The 16900-nt window shown below is 34.3% G+C and overlaps 1 protein-coding gene across 1 annotated transcript in view; it reads left to right on the top strand.

Moving 5' to 3' along the window:
• Nucleotides 1–16900, top strand: part of Cpsf5 (cleavage and polyadenylation specificity factor subunit 5) — a 43097-nt gene that overhangs the window by 13145 nt on the left and 13052 nt on the right. The window contains exons 3-4 of the mRNA XM_035376960.2: nt 10744–10807; nt 15459–15548. Of these exons, the coding sequence (XP_035232851.1) occupies nt 10744–10807; nt 15459–15548 (154 nt within the window). The remainder of the gene's footprint in view (nt 1–10743; nt 10808–15458; nt 15549–16900) is intronic.

Raw genomic sequence — 16900 nt, 5'->3', positions numbered from 1 at the left:
AATTGTTCCTCCAAAATACAATGTGAGGTCTTTCGATAACATTTTTTTTTTTTTTTTTTTCTACGCATTCCAACAAAAATTCATTGAACACAAAACTTTGCACAAAGAGTCTTTTTGCCACGGGAAGTCTATTTTTTGCCTCATGACAGGCAGTAATTTCCGCACAGATGGCACTTTCTTTTCTTTGATGTAAAAGTCTTGTATTGTCTGCCGTAGAACGAACGCATTTGTCAAAATTGTCAATTTCACACTTATGATTAGCAAGGCTTTTACATTTCTTTCCAAGTGTATTCAGAAGTTTATTTTCTCCCATTGTTGATACTTCGCTCTTCAAAACTTAAGGTAGCCCACCAGCGGCCGAGCGGAAGTCGCTGAACACTGGTAGTTCGGTCCGAGGTTCGAATCCCGCGAATGGGCTGGCTGCATGGGTGTTTTCGTGGTTTTCCCCATGTGTAACGTGTATACGAGCCAGTTTCCCTTAGAAAGTCCTCCACGAAGGCATCCCTCCCTTAGGCAGATAGCCCTAGTGAGCTTTGCCATAATTAAATACACCAACACCAAAACTTAAGGAAGAGGAACTACTAAAGAGTTCGCGGAAGCTTCAGAAGTGCAAAATTCTGCGACATTATACACGATTTGACGTGACTGAGACTTTAAAGGTTGACCTTTCTTAAACTGGAAGGGCATTTTAAAAAATTGGCTATTAACAAAGCACTACGAAAATCAAGCTAAATAGAAGCGAATTTGAGCAAATGCTAGCACAAAAGATATAACAACAAGAATAAAAATAGCTAATAATAATATAAGGCTTAAGAAAAGATGCGTGCAGCTGGAATGAAGCCGAGAAGACGAATGATAAACTTCCCTTAAGCCAACAGTCGCCAAAAACAAAATAACAATAAAGCAACCATTGGTTCGTCCGTATTTGAAATATACTAGCCCTGTTGCTATAGCGACCGCCACTCGCCAGACAGCGTGGCGGGAGCTGTTCTTACCGTAGACAGACAGTACAAGGACACGTAAGCTATTCAACAGGAGCTACAATTCTTTGAAAAAGACGGTTTTTCTCTTCTGGTATCCATGCTGTTAATTGTAAAAGCATGGCAATCTTTCGCAGCGAAATTTCGCAAATCCTTTTGCTAAAGCTGTTTCTTCTCAAGGTCAGGTTTTTGACTTACTCTGGTTCTTTATTTAAAGATTTTAGCAATGTTGCAGTTTTCAATTACACTTTCACAATTTGTTCACTTAAAATTCACACATTTTTTTTTTTTTTTTAAAGTTTTTACTTTACATAATCGAGACACTCCTTTTTAGTTAGTACACAGGACTGTCTCGCTGATTTTCAATGTTTGAGATTAATTTGAGCTTCTTATTGTACTTACTTTTACAATTTTTTCGGTGTTTTTTTACTTATGTTAAGCAAGTTCCTTTTTAGTTTTAAAAAAAAAATGTCCATTATTTATAACATTTACTGTTTACTCTCTTACATAGGTCTCGATTTTTGTAATTGTTTTAAATATTTAATTCTTTCGAATTTCAATTTTTGTATTAGACAGCTGAAACAGGTCGGGAAAAGGGAGAATTCAATGAGACTATAAATTTTGCTTATTACTTTAGACGATTTAATTACGTTTATTCTGCTTTAAGTCTCAGTGAATCAGTCCGAACGAAACTTATTTTAGCTGGTCTAGTTAATCAACGTTGTTTGAAGCTTCAAAACACTTTTCCCTTGACAAGTTCTGTTTTGAAGCTTAAAAATAAATAAATAAATAAATAAATAAATAAAAATAAATAAAAAAAAAAAGAGAGAGAGATTAACCTATGTGTTGATATTATTTGTTTACCATTTTCGTTGTTCTACTTTTTAGTACTTAAAATATTTTTGTTCCCTTTTAGTTATTATTTAGTATTTTTCAATTCTGATGCATTTCGGAAACAAAGCTAGGTAGAATTCAGATATTCTTACTGCTTAGTTGGATTACCATCCCGACATTTTAATTCATTTAAATTATAAGCTAGTATATACCAAGTAGCAAAAAATCTCATGGCCGGATAAAGCCGACCATGGCGCTCAGAGGATGAATTTATTGTTATGTATCGCGCGAACAATTATTCTGTAGCGCAAGTAATATATGGCGTCAGAAGCCTGTTTTACTAATTAAAATTATTTACATTAACTAAAAAATGGCTCAAGTATTCTGCATACAAGTGTATTATAAATGACGCGTAATGTTATTTCTAAGTTTTAACTATTTTCTTTTGCAGAAATATCTGTAATCACTTTTGAAATGATGGTCCTGAACACACACTAAAAACCACATTGAAAGGACCTCATTTAAACGTACTTTCATTGATTCAGCTTCAAAAGTGAGACCAAGCCAAAAATGAATCAGTCGTGCTGATTGATGCTAGAGGCGGCAATAAACTAGGGAGATACCGGGTGAAATACAGATAATTAAATGAAAAATGAAAAATTTTCATAAACGAAATTTTATCAGAAAATTATATTGATGTTGGGAGTGCTACACTCATTTAGGCGGCTATATTTTGAAATGTTAGATAAGGTTAATTTTCTCACCCAGAAGGGTAGTCTCGAAACGCGATTTTGCGTTGTTTCTTTGTATAGACATTAGGATATTTTGGAAGCAAGAGAGGTTGAAAAATTAGCAAACGCCTTCTCCGGGAATCGAACCACGGATCTCTGGAATACCGGCCCAGCGTACAGAACCACTACACCCCGAAGGCAAGCTAGGAAAGAGTGAGAAATACCTTATATCTCTTTTCATTCAAGTCTATTGACATTTAGCAAAATGTAAAATATTTATCTTACAGATTTAATATGTCTGCTAGTGACGAACAAACTAAGCCATTTAAAAGCAATAGATGCACTACAATAGATTTTAAGAATATCTATACTGTTGCGAAATGCCCAGATAACTTCCCAGCAAAGCGGGTTAGGTTTGCCAGAAAAGGGCAGGGTTGCCAGATGTGTCGCGAAATCGCCCATTTGGCAATATTTTGGGATAAAATTGAAGCTAAGCCATAGACGAAGCAAGAACATTCTAAAACGCATTCCCTAGCTGTTTTCCCGAGAATATTCTCGAAGGTAGGTTAAAGCTATATATATCCTGCCTATACGCGATGTAGCAGAGTATCTTGAATTCAGTCGTGTCTTGAGTTCAGTGATTAGCTTGAGAGCAATCGACTGAGTCGGGAGCTGTACTTAAGGGTTTTGTCGTGAAGCTACCTTCACCGCTATAGCCTGAATATTGTGTTGCTGATTTTTTCAGCGTGTTTATTGAAATTTTTCGACGACTGCAAAAGTGTCCTTGGAACTGTCCTGTGTAATACTGGCGAATAAATTGTATTTTGATTCTTCATCCATTGTTATCATCAATTACTTCAAGTCCACGAACCCGCAGAACGCAACAATGCCATTAAAATCTGATCGAGTCTGTCTGTTTGTTTGCAATATCATCTCCTCCGGAAAGGCGGGGAGTTGAGTTTCAAGAAAGGTACCCCGGATTCTAAAAATTCGTGGGAAGCCACTTCGACCATTCTCATCTTCATATGATTTTAGTCAGCCGAGATATTAATTAAAAACTCTGAAAGCGCTAATTTGACAATAAAAAGTTTATTTACGAATCGGTTGTTGCAGGTTATGAGGGATATTAATTTTTGATTATTTTGGGTTGTTTGCGAGGTATTAAATAAAAATTCTGAAAACGCTAATTTGTCAACAAAAAATTTACTCACGAATTGGTTGCTCTTGAAAAGCCCGCTCATCCGGCAGGCTTGTCCACCAGTTATTTTTTTAACTTTTGAATCTGATTCAGTTAAATAAAAATGCATTTCTTCATGATATACCTAAATAAAAACATTTGTAGAGACATTAGATATATTTTTGGAAGCAGGAAAGTTGAAAAATAGCAAACGCCTTCGCCGGGAATCGAACCACGGACATCTGGAATACCGGCACAGCGTGCGGAACCACTACACCACGAAGGCATGCTATGAGAGTGAGAGAAATACCTTATATACTCCCCTTTTTAAAGGGCGACTGGAGTTTTTAGGGGACCCAATCGCCAAATCCTAGGTGTGGAGAGTCATCATCCACAACCCTTTTAGTTCGGGAGCCACTGTAGAGACATTAGGTATATTTTTGGAAGGAGGAAAGATGAAAAATACAAACGCCTTCGCCGGGAATCGAACCACCGGCCTCTGGAATACAGGCCCAGCGTGCAGAACCACTAAACCACGAAAGCACGCTAGGAAAGTGGGAGAAATACCTTATACATTAAATACGTTTATACAATTACTTTACATGTTTTTTCACTTTTCAGATATATATACGTTACACCACGTTATATAAATGTATAGAAACTTTTTTAAGCTATGAAGTTTTATTAGAAAATTAGATTAATGGATTAATGTTGTAAGCTACTGCATTCAGAAATGGAATGGTTGAAATGTCAAATATTTTTCTTCTCCCCTTTTTTTTTTAATTTAGTTTTTTATCCTAGCTTAGCATATGCATTTTGAAACTTTATTGGATTTTATGTAATGTAGTATTACAGATGAAAAATTCTTTTTGTAGCATAAATAATTTAATACTTTAAACAGTAATTTTAATCTTAATTTATAAATTTATTTATTTACATAGTGTGCACAATAAAATAATCATAAGCAATAAAAAAAAGGCTGTTTAACCTCTTACGATAATATTCAAATAAGTATAATAACCTCGTTAGTTTCACAAATTACACTTAACCATACATAAAATAATGCTTATTTTCATGCAATGATAACACATAGTTTTTCACTTCCATCATCTCTGTTTTTAATATCAGACGGGATTAGCACAGAATAACATTTTAGAAAAATGTATTTTTTAAGTAGAAAGATTAAGCCATTTGATTAGTAATATGTTATGTAACATTTTCTTTTAATATTGCAGTTTAATTAATCACTGGAAAAGAAATCTTTTTTTTACTACACGAATACTGTGATTTTGCTTAACGAAGTCATCCCTCCTCTTACGCATAGTGACTTTGCAATATTTAGGCCGCCTAATCTCTAAGGCAACGATTCTCAACCAGTGATACGCAAAGAAACAAAGTGTTGACTATTAAATTTAAAAAATAAATACCAAAACATACTGTTTAAGATTTTTATTTTTTTTTTATTTTTTTCCCCCTTCTAACACTCGTAAATTTATGCGATCTGAGCTTGTCTTAAGTGAAAATTTGTCTTAAGTGATGCTTTTAAAAGGAGTTGTATTTAATAGGATATAAAATCAAGTTCCTATGAAAAGATAACAGTATCTCATTAATTCTTTCGAAGTTGATCGATTTATTAGCATGTCTACACTTTATGTCGTCACCTTTTTCGGGCCTCATAGTGCTCTGATTTCAATTAGAATAATTTTTTACGTCGTTTTGTTGTCTTTAACAGCAGATATTTTGTCTTCTTGTTGTTTTGCATTCCTTAATTTTCATTTGCAAGGCCAAACTGGAAGGCCCCGCAATACTTCAACATAAGCATTTCGATAAATTGGGCAATAACAACTTGAACTAACTGGTGTGTTCTGAACCAGTGACCATGGGTTGATATGGCAATTACTCGAAAAAGCTCCGTTCTTTGCACAAGGTAACTGACCTTTGAAAACTGCACTAATACATTCCATTATGCATGTATATAAAATAACAATACGCTCCATTATATATGAAAAAATGAAAATGAAAATAAAAATAAAAGCTGGAAGTCGTGAAAGTTTATATTGTTTGAAGAAGGTATAAGGAACAATTACATAGATCTAAAAACAAGACTCTATTTTCGAACCAGTATTCATTCAACATGTTAACGTACAATTATTTATCAATTATACATTACACAATTAATATAATAACACAATTAATTATAACATTCATTTACCATAATTTCAAATTAGTTCTTTCATTTTAATTACATTAGTCATACGAAATTTATTACAATTATTCAATTTCTTAAATTTTTATTATTTATGTATTTATGATAACAATATTCACTATCAAAATATTAAATATTTTCTCTATTATACTCAAAAACACAATTTCCGTATCCATTTTCTGGGCTAATATCTAAAATTACATCATTCTTTACATTTACCTCAATCTTTAAAAATGATTCAAAATTCTTTAAATTAAAATGTTTTAAACAATAATCTCATTTCTTATTAATACCTTTTCTTTAGTTTTTAATAACCTTTTCTAAATAAAATAATTGCAAATCAAATTCGTTGCTTATTTTAATTTGTAGAGACATTAGGTTGTTTCGAAGCAGGAGACGGGAAAAATGAACAATGCCGTCGCCGGGACTCAAACCACGGACCTCTCGATCACGCACCGAACGTGCTGACCACTACATCACGAAGGCATGCTAAGAAGGCGAGAGAAATACCTTATAAATTAAACATAATTATGAATCATTAAATCTTTTGATACCATAAAATTTTAATAATTTCCATAACATAGCTCATGTTTTAATGAAGAATTTGTTGATTTTCGACAAAATTGTATATGCAGACAATACCAAGACTTTAAAACTATCCGAAGAAAAATCCGAAATTGTTTCTGTAGACAAAGAAAAATTTACCTGTCCAGTATTCGATTCCACAAAATATATTCCAGTGGGTCGGTATTTGATGTTTTTTGAAAAACGAGGCTGTACAAAGTCTTTCTGGAAAAGAAAAATTAGCTTTACTTCTAGATTTCTTAAAACGCTGGGCCCACGAATATGTTGAAATTGATAACTGAAATGCAATGAAAGAAAAATTTCTAACTTTCTTTTCAAGTTCAGAACAAGTTACCTCTGATGACTTTGTTTCAGTCACGTACAACAATTTTAAAAATATTGACAAAGTATTTCGGCCAGGAATTACGTGAAAAATGACGACTTTTTATTAACAAATTACAAATTTCCCTTTTCCTGAACTTTCTGGCCAACCTAGCAAGTTCGACCTTTCGCCATTTTGTGCCTCTTTTTAGAAAAGTCTTCAACAGTAGCAATATTGAAATGCGTTACCTCCTGGTAAGGCACTTTTTGACCGCAATCCGTCAGCCCTTTCTTCAAGAGCTCATTGGCATAGCGAACTGATTACTGTCTGTCTATGGTAAGAACAGCTCTCGCCAGTTTGTCTGCAGCTGTCTGTTGCCGTAGAAACGAGCCCTAACCCATTTTTCGTAGGGGTGTCTTGAAGACTTACTTCTGAGTTTGCCACCTTGGCGCATTTAAAGATGATTTGGCGATATTCACATTTTGTTTTAGTTTCAAGTAAAATGCTTGTTGACCCTTTGCGTCGACCCCGACATCCAATTTCCGAAAATGAAAATTCGATGGCGTAGATAAAGCTTTTGCAGTCAAGAAACGGTCTTTGATTTTGCCGTGTGAGGTACAAGTCGCTGAATTTGCCATCCCTCTAGATGTACAATGAGTAAAAATAAACTTGTAGGGAAATAAATTTAAAAATCCGTGTTTATTTTTGAAGAAAAATTTTAATTTTGACATTTAAAAAAATCATGCTATTATTTTGCTTCTTTTTTGTTTATTTGTTTGCTTGCAAAATCATAGATGACATCTTAGAAATCTACTTGATTGCCCCATTCTCTGTAATATAGTATAGACGCACTTCATAAATATAAAATAAATTTAATTTTTATAGTTCTCCCCTCTAGCTGATCTACCTGAACATTCAAAGCAATTTCTTCAGTCTTTAAATGACGTTCTGCTATGTTTTTATTTCAAAATTTTCTGTTAATTTATTGCTTGTGCTTTAATAATGATTAAAAATTTCATCATTAAATGTATATGGAATCATCTTGAAAGTAAAAGTGTTTTTTTACATACCCATGCTCTCAATAAATACTTTTTGCGAACATTTCTTCTATTCCCATACCTTTAAACTAAACCAAAAGCTAGTTAATTTAATGGCGGAAGGAAGCGAAGGTGAATTAAAATCAAAACTGCTTTTTCCTTAATTACCAGTGGTTTGGGTTGGTTTATATAATTACGGAAAGCCTCCAGGGTTAAATGCCTAAGAGGAGGGATGCCTTCATGGAGGGCTTGCTAAGGGAAACTGGCTGTGCGCCCAAAACCGTATCATGTTGCCAACATTTCTTAAAAGTTAAATTGCCGTCAATCCATGTTTCATCGATGTAAACGATGTGGCGTTCACTTGCTCTGAGTTTTCTCATTTCTCGTAAATAATTGTTCCTCCAAAATACAATGTGAGGTCTTTCGATAACATTTTTTTTTTTTTTTTTTTCTACGCATTCCAACAAAAATTCATTGAACACAAAACTTTGCACAAAGAGTCTTTTTGCCACGGGAAGTCTATTTTTTGCCTCATGACAGGCAGTAATTTCCGCACAGATGGCACTTTCTTTTCTTTGATGTAAAAGTCTTGTATTGTCTGCCGTAGAACGAACGCATTTGTCAAAATTGTCAGTTTCACACTTATGATTAGCAGGGCTTTTACATTTCTTTCCAAGTGTATTCAGAAGTTTATTTTCTCCCATTGTTGATACTTCGCTCTTCAAAACTTAAGGTAGCCCACCAGCGGCCGAGCGGAAGTTGCTGAACACTGGTAGTTCGGTCCGAGGTTCGAATCCCGCGAATGGGCTGGCTGCATGGGTGTTTTCGTGGTTTTCCCCATGTGTAATGTGTATACGAGCCAGTTTCCCTTAGAAAGTCCTCCACGAAGGCATCCCTTCCCTTAGGCAGATAGCCCTAGTGAGCTTTGCCATAATTAAATACACTAACACCAAAACTTAAGGAAGAGGAACTACTAAAGAGTTCGCCGAAGCTTCAGAAGCGCAAAATTCTGCGACATTATACACGATTTGACGTGACTGAGACTTTAAAGGTTGACCTTTCTTAAACTGGAAGGGCATTTTAAAAAATTGGCTATTAACAAAGCACTACGAAAATCAAGCTAAATAGAAGCGAATTTGAGCAAATGCTAGCACAAAAGATATAACAACAAGAATAAAAATAGCTAATAATAATATAAGGCTTAAGAAAAGATGCGTGCAGCTGGAATGAAGCCGAGAAGACGAATGATAAACTTCCCTTAAGCCAACAGTCGCCAAAAACAAAATAACAATAAAGCAACCATTGGTTCGTCCGTATTTGAAATATACTAGCCCTGTTGCTATAGCGACCGCCACTCGCCAGACAGCGTGGCGGGAGCTGTTCTTACCGTAGACAGACAGTACATTTACACTTCACCCCCCCTCACCCACTCCAATTTCCAAAAGGGTGGTCTTCATCTGTTTTGAAATCTGAACAATAGCTATTTATTCAGGGATAAGTTGAATATCCACAATGAGTCTTAATAGACGGAAAAAATAACAAAAAAAAAAAAAAAAAAAAAAAAAAGCATTTGAAAATATTATTATAAAGGGAGAAAATAATACTGAAATTTAGATTGAAAAAATCGTTTTACAGAGGTTTATTGTTCTAGAGAATATAGCAATATTGAGGGGAGATTAACATTAGTTTATATGCAAAATGACCGGGACCACAAAACATTATTGTAGTAGAGGGAGTTATTGTAGCGAGAGTTTACTGTATATCAAAAAATGCATCTAATAATTTTGGTGACATTTATTTTTTTATGTTGTATTTGAAGATTTTGTGTTCTTTGAAGAATCCTGAGAGCCACGTGCAGTGGTGGGTGTAGATCTAAAGTTATCGTGGAGCTCTGTTAAATTTTGCGTCGCCTTCAGATATATTTCAGGTCCTTCCCTTTTTATTTCAGAAAGCTACAACTTCAGTCTATTATGGTGCGAATGCGCTATTTATCAGAGGAAGAATACACTTGTATGGTAAATGAACCATTTATTGGCACAGATGAGAGTGATGATTCATTTTCTGAAGAAAGTGATACGTACTTCTAGTGATTATGCTACAGACATTTTGTCAGAGACAGAGCTCAGTGAATGTCTGCTTTAACTTCCCGTAAAAGTGCAACTCGAGATACTTCATCTTGAACTCTCCTCGCGCTTGAGGAATTCCATCCTTATATATTTACTAGAACACCGATGTAAATGCTGAGAATATAAAAGTATTTTTTGCAATGATAATACTGATAGGCATTATCAAGAAGCTTAATTTGAAAAGTTTCACTACAAATGAAATATTCTCTACTTCATTTTTCAACAGAGTTTTGTTTAGAGATACATTTCTTAATATTTAAAAAATTTTGCATTTCACCTCTGTTACTTCTTACTGTAAATAGTTTTTATTGCATTGTTTTATTAATTTTAAACTTTATTAATGAGTCTTATCAATATAAACATTGGAATAATTTGACTAGCGCTTCCAAAAATTATTTTGCATAAGCAATTTTTTAAATATATTTTCGTGTAAAATAAAGGAAAAAAAAAAAGGTTATTAAATGCTAATTTTAACATCTATAAGAGCTCAAGTAATAATCTAAAATGGTACCAAAAATTACGATGCTAGATAAAAGTACCAGAGTTTTTTCCTCTTTTAGGGTTAGTTTTAATTTAAAAGCAGAAAATTGAATGATGTTGAACGTAATGTACTTACCAAAGTTTAATTTTTCAAAGTATTTATAATATTAATACTTATTTATTAAAGATAAGATTCTGAATAATCTATTCTAAATAAGAAAATGTACTGTTCCATAATATTTATGCGTTTTAAATAGAATATTAATTTTTCTTTTATTTCAACTAGACCTGGAGGTGAATTGGAAGCTGGAGAAGATGAACTAGATGGATTAAAAAGACTGATGACAGAGGTAATAGATACATTAGTGCTATTACTAGCTGCATTTCTGAGGAGTGGGGCAGTAATTTTTCTGATTGTTAACTGTAATATTAAGTTATTTCCCAAACTTTATAACTTTGTTATCTGTATACATGCAAATTTGAGGGGAAAAAATGGATAACTGAAGAAGATTTGTAGCAGAAAATGAGAAGTAATAATCAAGAAATACGAGGGCCATCCAGGAAGTAGATTACGTTTCCGTCTGTGTCCGCTAGGGGCGGGGCTAGCGCGGCCATCTTGGGGTCAGAGCGTTGCGCAGCTCAGTCTGCATCTAGCCGTGCTAGTGAGAGGTTCGTGCTGTGCTCCGTTCAGATACTGTGACGGTTTGAAATGTCTGCGTTAATTGAAAATCCCGCGAGCTGCGAGGTGCGCTCAGTAATAAGGTTTCTGACTGCAAAAAACTGTAAACCGATAGAAATCTATCGGCAGCTTCGTGAAGTGTATGGGGACAACATTATCACTGAAGGTGGAGTGCGTCAGTGGGTCATAAAATTTCAAAATGGCCGAACCAATGTTCACGACGAAGATCGAAGTGGGAGACCCAGCATAGTGACCGCCGAACTTCTCGAAAAAGTCGATGCTAAAGTCCGTGAAAATCGAAATTTCACAATAACGGAACTTTCTTTGAGTTTTCCACAAATTTCGCGAAGTTTGTTGCACGAAATCATCAGCGAAAAGCTTGGTTACCACAAGTTTTGTGCAAGATGGATTCCAAAAATCTTGACAGAGGACCACAAAAATCAGCGAATGGCTGCAGCGTTGAACTTTTTGGACGCTTACCATAAGGATGGTGACTCTTTACTCGATCGCATCGTTACTGGTGACGAAACATGGGTGAAACATGTGAACTGTGAAACAAAATTGCAATCAATGCGTTTTGATGACGACGCACAGCTGCAAGAAGAGGTAACGAAGTGGTTGAAGGCGCAGGCAGCCGAATTTTTCGACGAAGGAATTTCCAAGCTCGTACATCGCTACGATAAATGCCTTAATTTGTATGGTGACTATGTAGAAAAGTAGTATTTGAGTGTGGCTTTCATCTGTATATAATAAAATTTGTTTCCTATACTTTGTTTATTTTTTTATTCCAAAACGTAATCTACTTTCTGGATAGCCCTCGTATATATTATGATTTTGTAATTACAGTGGAACCTCAAGATACGAGTTTAATTTGTTCTAACATTAAGCTCGTATAGCGAATTTCTTGTATCTAGAAACAAACTTCCTGATTGAAAATAATGGAAATCCATTTAATCTGATCCGCACCCCAAAAATCTCATTGCCATCTAATCTTCATTTGACGTACCTGGTGTTTTTCGGACAAGGTCCAAGTACAGATTCTTAGCTTTAGCGCAAATAATAGCTTCCGGCACCAAATAGCCTTTCATCTGCTTTTCGTTTATCTATACCAACAACAGCTTCTCAACATCTTCTAGGAGTTTTGGACGTTGCTTGGATGTAACGGTAACTTCTTTCGCCACATTAAGTTTCTTAATTTCTTCCTTCTTCAGAATAGTGCAGATTGTTGATGTCGGAATGGGCGTAAGTCTTCAATAATTTCGTGACTGAGACCATGCTTATATTATTATATTTATCTATGATTTCTTTCTTAATTTGTATGACCATGGTTTCCTTCTTTTCCTTTACAGCACTATCTGAGGCAACATTCTTATTGGGAGGCATCATGAAATAATTATCTTCTCATTAAAAACAAAAAACAGTTAACTCACAAGCACACAGATATGTAGGAAAAAAACTTTGAGTGTGTTAAATATCTGAAAATTTGATGGGTTTTTAAGATTTTATGACTTTGAACTTAAATTGAAATTTATAGTGTTTTAATACTTTCTCAACTTACTCATGGTGCCAGACAAAAAAAAAAAAAAAAAAAAAAAAAAAAAAGTCATCATATAACAAAAGAACAATCATATAGTGGCAGTACAAGTTAAATTTTTGGTTCGCGTTGTGAGAAAACCTAAGTAAAAAGAAAATCAGTAACACAAATTCAATAAAACTCCATGTTTCTTAAAAACCTCCTGGCTCTGGAGTGACCTGACAGACCCTCCCAATATATATATATATATATATATATATACAAGATAAAAAAATGCAATAAAATTATAACACAAACACATTTATTAATTTTCTTGAATATTCAAACATATGATAATTAGGTAAACTGATCACTTCTCTACAAAATTAACTTTAAGATGTAAATTAACATGTATATCATTATAAACATTACTCTCATGTTAAGAGTAGGTGTACTAATTTTTTTTTTAAAAATCCACAACTCGCAATTTAGGTTGTTGTATCAATTTTCTAATCATTCGTTTACAGGTATATTTAAATAACTTGTCATTCTTTAAATCTTCAATCATGTCGTTTGCAAGTACATTAATATAACTACTCATTACTTAGTTCTTCTGTTCACTTCATTTACACGTATGTTAATATAACTATCGTTACTCGGTTACAGTTTTAGTAGAAAAGACAAAAAAAAAAAAAAAAAAAAAAAATATATCACAGGGTGAAGTTTATACATCACACTCCCATTTTCTTGCGTGTGCCATCATTGACGGATAAATACAGAGTTTTAAATATATCAACAGATCGTCCAGCGCATTTCGTTGAGCCTTCAAAAAAAGGGAATGCCATCATCGACTGATTAATACAGAGTTTTTGATAGTTCAACAGATAGTCCAGCTTTCTTTTAAATCAGGAAAATTCTTAATCAAGAATGCTTCAGTAAAATCAAGACCCAAGAAAAACACAAGTATCGGGATGCTTCTTTTAAATCAGGAGCAGTCTTTATCAGACTGCTCCTGATTTAAAAGTTGACGGATCAATAAAATCAACACCCAAGAAAAACGCAGGTGTCGGGACGCTTCTTTTAAATCAGGAACAAAAAATGCCTTGAAAGGACCCAAACTAGAAATGCACTAGGCACGATAAACAAGAAACCCACTGGTATGTGCATCAGCTTGAGAATACCTATTTACAATTCTCGAAAATTATAATGGAGAAACGACGATGCTTTAAATTTTGTGATGAGCTCTAGTGCCTTTTTTTCTCAATGTAATTTCTAATCTTCTCAATGCCAGGAATCCATAGCCGTAACCTGCTGGTACACGCCACTCGCGAGAGCAAGACCCGAAAGGGTCAAGCCCCTACTTTTCCCTCCTTCTTCAAAAATCAGAATCCGAATGACTCTAACAAGGTGCAAACCTCCCTGGAAATCTCGGTTTCTCTGCCTCTGTAAGTTCATAGGCCTACAAAAAATCATCAAATTAAATCTTACCAATGCCAGAATTTTACTTTATCTAGACTGAGAAAATGACACCCCCATGACGTATCAAAAACAAGAAAAATCTCACAATGAGCTAACATCTGTACTCAGGAAAATGTGGGAACTAAAGTGGACCTCCCAACTAACAAGCGGAAACTAAGCTTTACGAGAATCTAATTACCTAAGCTTACAACAACCCCCACTGTCCTGAAGTAAACAAATTTGCAACTATAACAAAGCGAAAAGAAGACGATTTTCATTACAAATTGCATTAGTAAAAGCCGACAACACAACACCCTATTGCCTGCATTGTTAGTAAAAAAAGCCATAAACCAGATGTGTTTCATCGCAACCGTCTCTCGCCTTTGTTACGCTTTCTACTCAAGAATAACGAGTTAAATAAACCCTTAACAACTTAAACAAACAAACAAAACAACAACAAAAAACAAACAAAAAAACTGGAATAATGATAACTTAAAACACATATTAATAATTAAAATTCACGACAAGACAAGTGATCTGATGAGGGGATTCCCCAAGTCGAGTTGGATTGGGAAACGCGCCACGCATACCAACAGCCTGTCTCGCTGCAGTAGAGGAAAAGAAAATGGAGATTTTTGATGAAAACAACAAACTTGTAATCTGTGAATTAAGTAAACACTTTTAGGAATGTTTTTTGATATAATTTTCTGTAATAGTATTTTATGATTATCTGTAATAAAATACTAATGAAAATATAATTACTTGAGATAACACATGATCCTAATTTTTTAAAGGGTTTTTAAAGAGTTTATGATGACCCATATATGCCTAGAGTTGCTCTGAAAAAAGAGGAAGAGTCCTACAGTAAAATGACATAACCAAATTAAAATAAATTAAGTAAGAGGATTGGGGGGGGGAACACACGATCAGATTTTTTCTTGTTTTTCTAAAAACAATATGTTTTGCATAACAAAACAACAAAGCCTTTGAAACTTTTAATAATCAGTAAAAAATTGGCTTTTGACTCATTGCTGTAATGTAGCCTATAGTTTGGATCTGTGACTTTATTATGTAACAAACTACAAGTTGAATGTGATATATTGTCTGAGAACTTATAATAAGGCATGTGGAAGATCTTAAATAATCCAAATTTTCTTGACAGTTAATAGTTAATACTTTTAATTTAATACATCATATTTAATTATAAAATATATCTTTTCATTCCTGTTTATTGTGGAAGAAAATTATCTGATGCTTAAATTATTTAATGGGTGAATTATTGTATGTAGTAAAAATATTATAAAAATGTATAAATGCGTCTTGAATTAAAATTAATATATTAATTTTTCAGACATTAGGTCGTCAGGATGGTGTTAATCAAGAATGGGTCATTGAAGACACTGTTGGAAATTGGTGGAGACCTAATTTTGAACCTCCACAAGTAAGAAAAAATGAATAAGATGCAATTATTTTAAATTTCTTTTTTTAAAATTACCTGTCATCGTTTCTTTTAATTTATTCCTCACATTAAGTACTAAGATTTTATTATTCTGGTTTAATTTTTTAACTTAGGATTATTAGATTTTTTTTTGTATTATATGTGTTAATCTGTGTTTAGTATGCATTTGTAAAATTCTTTAGAAAGTAAAGTATAATGAAAACATGGTGATGTAAAATTCATATTGGTTGGTTGGTGTCTTGTCCTTTGAGAAATCAAATGGATCCATGCGTGAAAATCACAGCTTTTGCCAGTTCCACAATCTTTTTACTATACAGCTTTCCCTGGAAAGGAAATTTCCTCAAGCTTTGCAGAGCTGCAAGTATTGCCAGACAGGTAAAGATGTGTTCTAGAGAAAGCTCCATTTTAGGGCAGTTTCTACAAGTTCTATATGATCTGGTACCATCTTCATTAATTTTCATTCCTCTAAAATGGCTAATTCTCAATCTTTGTAATCAACAGTCTTTGTAATTTCTCAGTTTACATCAAACCCACGATGGTCTTTCTTAATAGATTTCTCTTTGAGTCTATATCTGGCAATGGCATTAGCATCTTCAGGAGTGACAGGGATTGAGTTCTTGAGATTTCTTGCCTTTGCTAGTTCATCGGCTGCCTCGTTTCCATTGATTCCAACATGTGTAGGTATCCCATTGCATAGTGCATGTCTTTCCCATCTGGTTGATTGTTTCTAGGTGTTGGTGTACATTCTGGGTAAGTCTTGAATATCCTTGCAGTATTGCCTTAAGGGCAGCTTTAGAGTCACAGTAAATTACAGGTGCTCTCGCTTTATCATTATTATTTATTCGGATGCCGATGTCATTTTGGCAGAGTGTTTGTTTATTGCATTCCTCATCGAACACAACGTGCCGCTAAGCGCTGCCGATCACGCCAGTCAACTTTTCAGACGGATGTTTCCCGACTCCAAGATTGCTCAGAAATATGCTTGTGCTCGCACGAAAACATCTTCTATTGTGAACGAAATTGCTTGCGATGCACAAAGTAAAACGATAGCTGCACTCCAGAATTCAGCATTTTCGGTGTCAATCGATGGCAGCAACGACAGCGATTGGAAGCTTTACCCCATCGTTGTCGCATATTTCTGTGATGTTTCTAATGAAATGAAAACTCATCTTTTGCGTCTTCCATTGTTAAATGGAGACGCTACGGGGGAAAATATTGCCTCCTTGGTAATTAATGAGTTGAAACAACTTAACATCCCAATATCAAACTGCATTTCATTTGGTGCAGATAATGCTCATGTCATGGTGGGTGACAAAAAGGGTGTAGCCTCTTTC

This window comes from Stegodyphus dumicola, chromosome 12, assembly GCF_044657685.1.
Source record: "Stegodyphus dumicola isolate Sdum_Otavi_A_Nest chromosome 12, ASM4465768v1".
Lineage (NCBI taxonomy): Eukaryota > Metazoa > Arthropoda > Arachnida > Araneae > Eresidae > Stegodyphus > Stegodyphus dumicola.
This window is presented reverse-complemented; position numbering and strand designations above follow the sequence as displayed.